This window comes from Macrobrachium nipponense, chromosome 46 (assembly GCF_015104395.2).
Source record: "Macrobrachium nipponense isolate FS-2020 chromosome 46, ASM1510439v2, whole genome shotgun sequence".
Lineage (NCBI taxonomy): Eukaryota > Metazoa > Arthropoda > Malacostraca > Decapoda > Palaemonidae > Macrobrachium > Macrobrachium nipponense.
In genome coordinates, this window is record NC_061106.1 from 10,965,301 (window position 1) to 10,979,259 (window position 13,959).

At 40.7% G+C, this 13,959-nt stretch overlaps 1 protein-coding gene across 1 annotated transcript in view; it reads left to right on the forward strand.

Annotated features, from left to right (window-relative positions):
- LOC135214634 (ralA-binding protein 1-like) overlaps positions 1–13,959 on the forward strand; it is a 262,110-nt gene that overhangs the window by 230,205 nt on the left and 17,946 nt on the right. The window contains 1 exon segment of the mRNA XM_064248970.1: positions 12,758–12,935. Coding sequence (XP_064105040.1) covers positions 12,758–12,935 — 178 coding nt within the window.

Here is a 13,959-nt window from a genome sequence, read left to right on the forward strand (position 1 = left end):
CCGGTACCGACAACATCGTTGTTGGTTCCTCCTGCATAGAAATTCTTTCTCGCTTGCTGAGGATTCTCTGGTTGACCTTTTGTGACATATTCGATCTTTAGCTTTGGCATACGCTTTTTGTGGACCGTTTTTTTTATTTTGATTTCTCCTGCTCCTAGTGTGGTTTCAGCCCTTTCCCCCCCGCAGCGAACCCATGGATTCGTCTGCGGATATGGCTGCAATGAGAGCCTCGATTCGTAGCTTGCAAACGCAACTTCAAGCAATGAAAGACAAAGGTAAGAGCAGTGATTTGTGCAGTGATGTGTGCAGTGTCCCCAGTCTAGGCCTAGACCGCTACCAAACTCCCATGACCAGGGGAGGAGGAATGTCGACAGCCGCAAGGGGGATGTAGAGTATCCCCAACGGTCAGGCGTCCCTTCGGCAGAACCTATAGACTCTTCCCAGGCTGCCAAGGATAGCTATTGTTAAAGCGTCCTACGGAAGTGCTTTTCAGACTCAGATTCGTCTTCGCCTAGACGAGGGTGGAGTTCCTTGTCTAAGTTCTCGGTCCTTCTACAAGAGATGGCCTGGAAGCCTGCCTGTAGGCGACACGTTGGACTCCAGCCCTGAGCCTTTCCCGGATTATTCGCCTGCTCAGAAGAAGAGAGCTCCAAGATCGCCAGAAGGAGTTTCTTCGAAGACAAAGGAAGTTCTGGTTGGCCTCCAGGAACAGTTGTCCGCCCTGGTAGGAGTACTTTCGAAGGGCTCTTCTCGAAAGAAGGATGTCTCCCTTCCTATCAAGAGCTCGGTTAAGAGAGCGGCTGCTAGTCTTCGCTCTGGCTCAAGCAAACGCCCTTCTCCTGAAAGGTATTCGTCCCCAGCGAAACCTTCTACTTCTTATGCCTCCGCTCATGGACGTACGTCTTCTCCTGTCAGGCTTTCTTCTGATCGGAAGCTCCCATCTTCTAAGAGATCTTCTAGGAGTTTGTCGCGAGGCACAAGCGCCTCTCCTGACAGGCGCCAGGAGCCTGAGAGCCTCCTGTATTCAGACGTTTCCCGGGCTTCCTGTGAGCGAATTCTTTCTTCCAGACTTCCCGGGAGAGACGAGAGCCCCTCTCCGTACAGACACTGAGAACGACTTTTCTCTGGAAGTAGCAGGCTTCGTTCTCCTTCCAGACGCTCTTCAAGGGACAGACGCTCCTCTCCTTACAAGCGCCTAGAGTCTAAGAGGCTCCCCGATCCTAGTAGGCCTTCCAGACGCCCTAATAAGGACTTAAGCGCCTCTCCTAGTAGGCGCCAGGATCTTGGCAGGCGCTCTTCCCCTTCCAGGCTTCCTGTGAAGGACACAAGCGCCTCTCCTGCATGGCGCCGAGATCAAGACAACCGCCATTCTCCTCTCAGGCGCATGTCGCCTCCCAGGCGCCCCCGCTGTGACGCAAGTCTCCTCGCAGGTGCCAGGAGCCTTTCATGAGCCCTAATCTTAGTGGGCGCCCTACTTTTGACAGGCGCGCTTTCAAGGACACAAGCGCCTCCTGTTTGGCGCCAGGACCCGGAGAAGCGCCAGGACCCTTTTAGAACCAAGGATGGTAACAGGCGCCTTACTTCTGCTAATCTCCAACAAGTGGATATTGGTTCGACTTCTGATAGAGCTCTTGTTGGGAAGAGACTTTGTTCTCCTGATAAGGCTTTGGATAGGGGGAAAAGTATTTCTCCTCCTAAGGGTCTTTCTCCTGAAAAGCCCTCCTCTCCAGCAGCGGCTTGGGAAGAAGTGTCTGAGGAAGAATCCCCTAAGGACGCGGGGATCTCTGATTTCAAGAGACTAGCTTCTCTCCTCCTGCAAGTATTCGGAGATTCTCTTCGCCTGGCTTGCCCTCCTTCCCCAGGATCTTTGTTGTCCAGTACTAAGCTGTCGAAGTCCCCCTCCTTCGTCAGGATGACCCTGACTCTCTCGATGAAGCAGGCTATTAAAGGTCTAGAGAGCTGGCTTCTTTCCAGGAAAGAAGCAGGAAAGACGGTGTTTTCCTGCCCACCGTCCAAGCTTGCTGGAAAACCAGGCATGTGGTACGATACCAAGGAAGCCCATGGGCTTGGGACTCCCTTCATCCACTGATGCAGACTTCTCCGCTCTGGTAGACTCTTCATGGAGACGCTCCCTACAGTCCGCGAAGGCCGCTTGGGGAATGTGTGAAATGGACCATCTCCTCGAGGGCCTGTTTCGTACCCTCGAAGTATTTAACTTCATGGACTGGGCTCTAGGAGCTCTAGCCAAGAAGGCTCAGGATCCGGAATTCGTCAACATGGAGGAACTGGCCAGTGTATTGTCGTGTCTAGACAAGGCAGTGATGGATGGGTCCACCGAGATTGCCTCCCTCTTTGGATCCGGTATTCTTAAGAAGAGAACGGTATACAGCTCATTCTTAACCAAGTCGTTATCTCCTCTTCAGAGATCCGCTCTTTTATGCTCGCCCCTGTCGTGTCACCTCTTTCCGCAAGAAATAGTTAAGTATATTTCTAGGTCCTTATCCGAGAAAGCCTCGCAAGATCTTCTGGCTCAATCGGCTAAGAGACTTAAGTAGCGGTCCCGGTGACAAAGAAGGAAAAGGCTCCCTTCCAGCAGCCCTTTCGGGGAAGGTCCGCCCCTAGATCCTCTCTTAGGAGTAGACGATCGGAGAAGAGAGGAAGGTCTTCAAGAAGACCTTTTGCTAAGAGCCAGTGAAACAGCAGTCCTCCAGACGAAAGTGGGTGCCAGACTTATAAAGTTTCACAAAGTCTGGGCACAGAAAGGGGCTGATGCCTGGTCCCTCTCCATCATCAAGAAAGGATATCTGATCCCCTTCAGGGAAAAACCTCCCTTGACGACAACTCCAAGGGAGTTAACAGCAAAATACAAGGACCCTATCAAGAACCAAGCCCTTCAACATCTGGTGAGCCAAATGCTGGACAAAGAAGCAATAGAAGTAGAAGAGCTCCATTCCCCGGGGTTTTACAACCGCCTGTTTTTGGTACAAAAAAGCTCAGGAGGGTGGAGACCGGTCTTGGACGTGAGCGCTCTGAACTTGTTCGTGGCAAAGAAGAAGTTCACGATGGAGACGACATCCTCTGTTTTAGCAGCCCTTCGTCCAGGGGACTGGATGGGGTCCCTGGACCTTCAGGATGCGCATTTCCATGTGCCAATCCAACCTTCGTCCAGGAAATACCTGAGATTTGTGGTACGAGGGAAAATATTTCAGTTTCGGGCTCTCTGCTTTGGGCTTTCAACAGCCCCGCAAGTGTTCACAGGTCTGATGAGAATATGGCGCATTGGCTACAACTGAAAGGGGTTCAGATATCATTGTTCCTAGACGACTGGCTGATTCGGGCCCAGTCGGAAGTCCGCTGTCTGGAGGACTTGATTTTGACTCTGAAGTTGACCCAGTCCTTAGGACTGTTAGTAAACCTTGGGAAATCCCAGATGATTCCCCAGCAGAGCATCATCTATCTGGGGATTCGGATGGATTCTCAGGGTTTTCAAGTTTTTCCGTCACAAGAAAGACAAGACTGCTGCTTAGAAAAAGTAGCAACCTTCCTAGAGAAAGAACAATGTTCCGCGAGGGATTGGATGAGTCTTCTGGGGACCCTTTCCTCGATGGAACAGTTCATTTCTCTAGGAAGGCTTCATCTAAGCTCTGCAATTTTACCTCAAGGAGAATTGGGATCAGAAGTCCCAAAAGTTGTCAGACTCCTTCCTTGTCTCAAGGAAGATAAAGGAAGAGCTACGTTGGTGGCTGAACCCGCACACGCTCAACGAAGGCGTGTCCCTTCATGCTCCGAGCCCTCGGCTAGTGTTATTTTCCGACGCCTCAAAGTTGGGCTGGGGAGCCACTCTGGGCGCGAGAGAAGTGTCAGGCACCTGGAGAGGGGAACAGGTGTCCTGGCACATCAACCTAAAGGAGTTGGCAGCGGTTCATCTGGCACTCCAGCACTTCGAGGCTCAGATCTCAGGATCAGTGTTGCAGATCAATTCCGACAACACTACAGCCATAGCTTACATCAAGAAGCAGGGAGGAACTCACTTGTTCTCCCTTTACGAGAAAGCAAGTGTGTTACTGCTTTGGGCCAAGGAGCGAAACATCACTCTCCTGACAAGATTTATACAAGGAGAAAAGAATGTGAGGGCCGACCTTCTGAGCAGGAAGGAGCAAGTACTTCCTACGGAATGGACCCTGCATCCAGAGGTCTGCAACAGAACTTTGGAACCTCTGGGGAAGACCGAACGTAGACCTGTTCGCCACACATTGGAACACAAGACTGGAAAATTACTGCTCCCCAATCTCAGATCCAAGGGCGGTAGCAGTGGACGGTCTCCTTCTCAGTTGGTCCGGACTTGACGGGTATGCTTTTCCACCATTCAAGATTCTAGGAGAAGTGGTGAGAAAGTTTGCAGCAGCAGAAGGAGCCAAACTGACTCTCATCGCCCCGTTTTGGCCAGCCCAAAACTGGTACACAGAGGTACTGGAATGGATGATAGACTTTCCGAGATGGCTCCCACTCAGGAGCGATCTTTTCAAACAGCCCCATTTCGACAGATATCACAAAAACCTCCCCGCTCTCAGTCTGACTACCTTCAGACTATCGAAGGACTTGTCAGAGCGAGAGGTTTTTCTCGAGGAGTTGCGAAGGCAATCGCAAGAGCAAGAAGACCATCTACTGTTCGAGTCTACCAGTCGAAGTGGGAGGTGTTTCGCAGATGGAGCAGAGCTCATAAGATATCCTCTTCCAGTACCTCTGTGACAAATATAGCCGATTTCCTCCTTTACTTGAGGGAGAAATGTAATCTGGCCGTCTCCACAATTAAAGGCTATAGAAGCATGCTTTCTTCAGTCTTCAGGCATAGAGGCCTAAATATTGCAGAGGACAAAGATCTCCATGATTTAATTAGATCCTTTGAGACTTCGAAAACTAAGAATATTAGGACACCCAGTTGGAACCTGGATGTGGTCCTAAGATATTTGATGTCCCCCAGATTTGAACCTCCACATACAGCTTCGTTCAGAGATCTGACAAGAAGGTCGTTATTTCTCTTTGCTTTAGCCTCAGCCAAGAGGATAAGCGAACTCCAAGCCTTAGAAGATACTGTTGGCTTCAGGAACGACTCAGCTTTCTGTTCCTTCAAGCCCCTTTTTCTCGCGAAGAATGAAAACCCTTCGAAACCTTGGCCGAGGACTTTCGAGGTTAAGGGACTGTCTTCGCTGACAGGAAGAGAACAAGAAAGGACTCTGTGTCCAGTCAGGATCCTTAAGTTTTACCTAGAGAGGAAGAGAAAACTGGGTGGTAATAAGGAAAGCTTATGGTGCTCTGTTAGAGATCCTAAAAGATCAATCTCTAAAAATGCTCAGGCTTTCTTTATTAAAGATGTGATCAAAGAAGCCCACTTAGCCTGTAAGGAAGAGCACCTCGAGCTCCTAAGAGTTAAAGCTCATGAGGTGAGAGCCATCGCTACGTCGTTGGCTTTCCACAAGAATTTGTCTCTACAAACTCTCATCGAGTCAACTTATTGGAGATGCAACTCGGTCTTTGCATCACATTATTTAAGAGACATTCGAGTAACTTATGATAAATGTTTCTCTCTTGGAGCTTATGTATCTGCGGATTCGTTGCTGGGACAGGGAGCTGAAGCCAATCCTTTTTAGTATAGTTATGTTAGGGTTTTTAATGGTTGTGATGTGTTTATTAGGTCGATTGGAAGAGGGTACTGGAGGTGGACCCCTTTCAAGTCGTAGTTTCTAACATGTTTAGTGTGGTCAGGTGGTCGGGATTGGTTGTTGTGCTCCTTGTAGTATCTTAAGTGCCTAAAGCTCTGTCATGTAAGAGGGTTAGCCCCCGTTGATATGATACAGGTGAAGGCTCTGCCATGTAAGTGGGTCAGCCCCCATTGGCACGATCCAAGACAAGGCTCTGTCAAGTAAGTGGGCAAGCCCCCATTGGCATGATCCAAAAGGGTTATCAGTCACAGGTCTCATCCTCTCTGAAGCTCTTGAGGCAAGCAGACTCATAGACAGTATCCATGAAGTCTTCTGCCCTCTCAGGTAGGAACCAAGTTTGTTTGTTACTATACCTACAACATATGTTGTTTTCCTGTTTTTTATATTTATATCTATTGAGTATGTAGCTGTCTCTTGCCCTCCTCCAAGGGTGCCAATCAGCTAAGTATATATCTGCCGGGGAAGTTGCATGTACAAATATGATATTGTTATAATACAATAAAGTTTTTTACGTACTTACCCGGTAGATATATACGATTAATGGCCCGCCCAGCCTCCCTCCAGGAGACAGGTGGAAGAGAAAATCTGATTAGAAAACGGGAATGGTTCCTAGTCCCGCCACCCAGCGGCGGGAATGGACTTGATCACCTGACCTACCTGTCGCGTGTGCCGCGAGTTTTGAATTGTGTCGGGACGTCAGAGACTGTAGCTAAGTATATATCTGCCAGGTAAGTATGTACAAAACTTTATTGTATTATAACAATATCATTTTCATTTTTCGTATTGCACTTCCTACATATGGGAGAGATGTTATTTCCGTCTAATGTTCTTTGAACATATCTGGTTCTTAGGGCCTGATCTTGTGCCGCTGTTATCATTCCTTCAGTTTCCTTCTTTAGCTCTCCCCTCTGTAGCCATTGCCATGTGTCATCGCAGGCTAGTTCTTTAGTCTGTCTCATGTATTGTCCGTGCATTGGTTTGTTGTGCCAGTCCTCTGTTCTGTTTGTCATTCTCCTGTCTCTGTATATTTCTGCGTCTTCGTCTACTTTGATTAGTCCTTCTTCCCATGCACTCTTTAGCCACTCATTATTATTATTATTATTATTATTATTATTATTATTATTATTATTATTATTATTATTATTATTTGAAAACATTAACCTTTACTGCCGACTGGACGTATTTTACGTCGACATTGTTTGTCTCTCGGGTGCCGACTGGACGTATTTTACGTCGACATACAAAAGTTTTTTTAAAAATTCGTGGAAAAATACTTTTAGGCCTACCAGCCGAAAACTCTTGAATCACGCGCCTTGGGGGATGCTGGGAGTTCACGGATCAAGGTGTTGTTTTTTTTATAATCGTTACTCAGGCACGCAACCGCGAATTTCTTTCTTGCCGCACTAAAAAGTATCTGTGACACATCTCGGAAATTATTTCATCACTTTGACATAATTTTTGTACCATTTTAAATTAGCCGTTACATGGAGTATTATATATGAAAATGTGTGCATTTTTATGTAGAATACAACAAAAAAATGCTCATGATTGTAGCTTTTATTAGTTTTGAGATATTTTCATATAAATAACGATAAGTGCCAAAATTTCAACCTTTGGTCAACTTTGACTCTACCGAAATGGTCAAAAAACGCAATTGTATATTTTAGTAATATTCAATCATTTACCTTAATTTTGTAACTGATTGGAAGTCTCTAGCACAATATTTCGATTTATGGTGAATTTATGAAAAAACGTTTTCCTTACGTCCGCGCGGTAACTCTTCCGAAAAAAATCATACATGCGATTGTGGTAATGTTTGCACCATTTGAAAATTAGCCGTTATATAAAGTTTTATATATGGAAATGTGCGCAATTTCATGCACAATACAATTAAAAACAACCCATGGTTGTAGCTTTTATCAGTTTTGAGATATTTTCATATAAATAACGATAATTGCCAAAATTTCAACCTTCGGTCAACTTTGACTCTACCGAAATGGTCGAAAACCGCAATTGTAAGCTAAAACGCTTATATTCTAGTAATATTCAAGCATTTACCTTCATTTTGCAACAAATTGGAAGTCTCTAGCACAATATTTTGATTTATGGTGAATTTATGAAAAAAATTACATTTTCTTTACGTTCGCGCGGAACTCTTCCGAAAAAATCATACGTGCGATTGTGGTAATGTTTGCACCATTTTAAATTAGTCGTTACATAAAGTTTTATATATGAAAATGTGCGCAATTTCATGTAAAATACAACTAAAAATAATTGAAGGCTGTAGCTTTTCTCATTTTCGAAATATTTGCATATAAATCACGATAAATTGAAAAAAAACCACGTTCGGTCAACTTTGACTCTACCGAAATGGACGAAAAACGCAATTGTAAGATAAAACTCTTACAGTCTAGTAATATTCAGTCATTTATCTTCATCTTGAAACAAATTCGAAGTCTCTAGCAAAATATTTAGATTTATGGTGAATTTAAAAAAAATCTTTCCTTCCCTCCGCGCGCGGATTCTCCGCCACAAATCTCCGAAACGTACCATTCTCGGAATATTTGCTCCGTTTCATATTAGGCATTTCATAGAGTTTTATATATGAAAATGTGCGCAATTTCATGTAGAATAAAACGAAAAATATTTGAAGGTTGTAGCTTTTCTTATTTTCGAAATAATTGCATATAAAAAATATATATATAAAAAACATCGACATTCGATCAACTTTAACTCGTCAGATATGGTCGAAAACTGCAATTGTAAACTAATACTCTTACAGTATAGTAATATTCAATCATTTGTGTTCATTTTGAAAGAAATTGGAAGTCTCTAGGACAATATTTAGATTTATGGTGAATTTTTTAATAAAATATTTGTTTACGTCCGCGCGTTACGAATGCATGCATTATTTTGTGATAATATTTTCTCTGTGTTGCTTTTATCGTTTTACCATGTGTTATATACCAAAACGATCGCAATTTAGTGTACATTACAACGAAAAAAAAGTAACTTGTTACCTTTAACCGTTTTGCGCACAGCGCGATTTGAATACAATTATATATGAAATTTCGTTTTTGCGCTATCATATATCGCATTATTTATATATGATAATGATAATTTTTTTCATTTCTGATGGTTGGATACTAAACTTCAGGCAATGACAAAAAAAGGAGCCAACAATGAACTCTTAATCTTGAAAACTAAGCGCGCTGTGATTTTTTGAAAAAAATATTTTTTCCGCTTCCGCGCTCACTCTGAAACACCTCCGGCACACAGGAGACAATTTTTTTTTTACCGCTTCGGCGTAAGAGGGTTAATATGAAAATAAATAAAAGATTATGAATATTAAGCAGGGATAAACACAGACAATAGCCTCCCCAGGCAATCAGCCAGCTCTTTACACAGTCCTTTCTTCTGGAGGAATCTCTTGCTTTCGCTTGTTATTTGAGGCCCTACTTGAGAATGACACCTTGGTGTATGTCAGCTGTTGTATTCTAGTCCATTTAACAAGCCTAGGATTATGTGGCTGTCCGAAAAAAATAGGTAACTTTTCTATATGGGTACAGGTCAACTAGGCTTGGACTATGGCAACACTCTATCAAGGGCTTGATATGGAAAACACTTCAAATAAGCAATTACAGACTATATACATAGAAAAGTATGGTATATGTATGTTAATTTTTTTATGGGGGGGGAATCGCTTACAATATTAGTAGTGTAGCTCATTGTATATCACAAAAAGGTAGAACTAAACTGACGTATGGAAATCTATGCATCCAATTCCTTTCATAGTGATTTTATTAATACATACAAAATAATTATGCAACAAATTCTGTGGTGGATATCTCTTGTGACTAATTTTGATAGCAATAATAAAATAGTATTTGGTGTCTAGAGATATGTAGCCATCATGCAAATGAATTATATAATACATGGACAAAGCCAGATAGCTGACAGACGAAACTGATAAAATTATTGGCGGGAACTCGCTCAGCATATCTACATGATGACAACCTTGGTTGCCTAGAGGAGGCTATTAACCCTTAAACGCCGACTGGACGTATTTTACGTCGACATTTTTTGTCTCGGGTGACGACTGGACGTATTTTACGTCGACATACAAAAGTTTTTTTAAAAATTCGCGGAAAAATACTTTTAGGCCTACCAGCCGAAAACTCTTTAATCACGCGCCTTGGGGGATGCTGGGAGTTCACGGGTCAAGGTGTTGTTTTGTTTACAATCGTTACGCAGGCACGCAGGCGCGCAAGCGCGAATTTCTTTCTTGCCGCACTAAAAAGTATCTGTGACACATCTCTGAAATTATTTCGTCACTTTGACATAATTTTTTTACCATTTTAAATTAGCCGTTACATGGAGTATTATATATGAAAATGTGCGCATTTTTATGTAGAATACAACAAAAAAATACTCATGATTGTAGCTTTTATCAGTTTTGAGATATTTTCATATAAATAACGATAAGTGCCAAAATTTCAACCTTCGGTCAACTTTGACTCTACCGAAATGGTCGAAAAACGCAATTGTAATCTACCGAAATGGTCGAAAAACGCAATTGTAAGCTAAAACTCTTATATTTTAGTAATATTCAATCATTTACCTTAATTTTGCAACTAATTGGAAGTCTCTAGCACAATATTTCGATTTATGGTGAATTTATGAAAAAACTTTTTCCTTACGTCCGCGCGGTAATAACTCTTCCGAAAAAAATCATACTGCGATGTGGTAATGTTTGCACCATTTTAAATTAGCCGTTACATAAAGTTTTATATATGAAAATGTGCGCAATGTCATGCACAATACAACTAAAAACAACCCATGGTTGTAGCTTTTATCAATTTTGAAATATTTTCATATGAAAAATGATAAGTGACAAATTTTCAACCTTTGGTCAACTTTGACTCTACCGAAATGGTCAAAAAACGCAATTGTAAGCTAAAACGCTTATATTCTAGTAATATTCAAGCATTTACCTTCATTTTGCAACAAATTGGAAGTCTCTAGCACAATATTTCGATTTATGGTGAATTTATGAAAAAAATAACATTTTCTTTACGTCCGCAGCGGTAACTCGTTCCGAAAAAATCATACGTGCGATTGTGGTAATGTTTGCACCATTTTAAATTAGCCGTTACATAAAGTTTTATATATGAAAATGTGCGCAATTTCATGTATAATACAACTAAAAATAGTTGAAGGTTGTAGCTTTTCTCATTTTTGAAATATTTGCATATAAATCACGATAAATAGAAAAAAAACCACGTTTTCGGTCAACTTTGACTCTACCGAAATGGTCGAAAAAAAAACGCAATTGTAAGATAAAACTTCTTACAGTCTAGTAATAGTTTGTCATTTATCTTCATAGTGAAACAAATTCGAAGTCTCTAGCACAATATTTAAATTTATGGTGAATTTTTAAAAAAAACTTTCCTTCCCTCCGCGCGCGAATTCTCCGCCACAAATCTCCGAAATGCGTAAGTCCCATTCTCGGAATATTTGCTCCGTTTCATATTAGGCATTTCATAGAGTTTTATATATGAAAATGTGCGCAATTTCATGTAAAATAAAACGAAAAATATTTGAAAGTTGTAGCTTTTCTTATTTCCAAAATAATTGCATATAAAAAAATATATATATAAAAAATTCGACATTCGGTCAAATTTAACTCGTCAGATATGGTAGAAAACTGCATTTGTAAGCTAATATTCTTACAGTATAGTAATATTCAATCAGTTGGTCTTCATTTGAAAGAAATTGGAAGTCTCTAGGACAAGTATTAGATTTTATGGTGAATTTTTGAAAAAATATTTGTTTACGTCCGCGCGGTTACGAATTCAAATGCATTTTTTGTTGATAATATTTTTCTCTGTGTTTGCTTTTATCGTTTTACATGTGTTATATACCAAATGATTGCAATTTAGTGCACTTACAACGAAAAAAAAGTAACTTGTTACCTTTAAAAACCGTTTTGCGCACAGCGCGATTTGAATACAATTATATATGAAATTTCATTTTTGCGCTATCATATATCGCATTATTTATATATGATAATGATAATTTTTTTCATTTTTGATGGTTGGATACTAAACTTCAGGCAATGACAAAAAAAGGAGCCAAAAATGAACTCTTAATCTTGAAAACTAAGCGCGCTGTGATTTTTTGAAAAAAAATATTTTTTTTCCTTTTTTCCGCTTCCCTTCCGCGCTCACTCTGAAACGTCTCCGGCACACGGGAGACATTTTTTTTTTACCGCTTCGGCGTTTAAGGGTTAATTGTCTCCACATAACCCCAATTAATTTCCCTAATCTTTTTGTTATTTTCATATTGATAGCCCTACCTACAATTTTTTGGTAGCATTGTCATCCATGATATTTAACCTATGATATTGTATGAAACACAAGACAATAAATGATGAATGCACTGCGATGTCATGTAAGGAATGAAGGAATATATTTTACTTTAAAAATTTTATGTTTATTTCACCATACTTGCATATTTATTCATCGGATAAACTTGAGGTTTGATGAAAGTTATAACTTTTGAAAGGCATGTTAGTCAGGAGAGGTCAAGCACAGAGGTCTACTGGTTGACTGCTGAGATAATACTGGTCAACTTGCCAATTTTTAGCCCTGTGATTGGCTCATCACTAGCCAATCAGGAGCGTCGTAACAGACGTGGTTGGATACCAAATGCATGGGTGCTGTGAATTAATTATAGTCAATCAAGAGTGTAGTAGGAAATAAAATCAAGAATTAACAGTGAATCATGTATTGCAGTCTTTTTTTTAATTACATAGTATATGATAGTGATGATGATAAACATTTATGAAAGTAACAAAATGCTCATGTATTTGACAACTGACTTTGCTCATAATTTATATTCTATTCTCAATGCATTTATACATTTCATTAATTTTTCTTACATTTTCATTTCATTTATGCTTCAGTTGGTAGTTCGATTTCCTTTTTTGGCGTGGATTATTGAGATGATCCTAAATATGTTATTTTTGCCTTTAGGTTTAGCTGAGGATAGTGAATATGCCTCATTGCTAGAACATGAAGCCATAGTACAAGCAGAACACGATGAATTACTATCAATGAATCATGACTTGATGCGAAAGCTGCAAGCAGAACGAGCAGAGATCACAAGACTGAAAGAAGAAATTCAAGAAATGCAAACTTTATACGGATACAGGTCAGTCACTGTCATGAAGCCTTTGAATGTTTTCAAAGGTAGTTAGTATTTCAAGGGAATCTTGACCCACTATGACTCCCTGAGAAACAATACAATAAACTGATCAGCTGTTGAACTCTTGAAGTTGGTAGTTTTCATTTTCTACAAGCATTTCCTTTGTTTTTCAGTGCAGTTAATTATAGTGATATTGTCAAAGCTTCAACAGAAGAGACTGTACTTTGCTGCAAGATGTAATGTATTTTTGCATATTTTCATCATTTTCGCAAAGTGGAAATGCATAGCGTGTGTGAAAGGAAGATATTATGTTTTGTTGTATTTGTATATAGCTGTGAAAAATTGTGTTTGGTTATTTTACGTATTAGATTGTAAGTATACATGTAATAGTGCTTAAGTACTTGCTGCCGGTTGTTTGTTGATTTGATAGTTAGTCGAACAGTTAGTGTTTCTGTTTTTATTTGCACATGTAAGGACATTCTGCTTGACAATAATTCATAGGATTTCCAAACTTTATTTTGCCGTTTATTTTCATTCATGTAACTTTATTCTGCTGGGTAAATCTTGTTTTCATCTTTGCAGCAACACACACACACACACACATACATATATACACTATGAGTGTATTGATAAATAAGCAAAGACTTGTCAAATGTTAATCACTGTTTCAGGTTGTCGTCATATTGCAAAGTCATATTGCAAAGCATGCTATCATCACTTTTGTCACAAAAAGTGTCTCACTACGTCCCCATTATGAAAAATGGATATTACTAGAGCGGTAACCGACTATAGGTGCATCGCTAATAGACAATCAAGAAAAACACAACAGAGCATTTAGTAAAGTGGCAGATTACGTCAGTGAATACATAATCAAACAAAAGAAGGCACAAAAATTGACTAATGTTCATTCCCAACACTGCATCTCACTGCCCAGAAGTTTAAATGCAAATCTGCAAAGTCACTTCCTGGTAATTTAAAGACTGCTAAATCAAGCAACAAACGAGGATTTATTTTATATTTCAGCCAGATT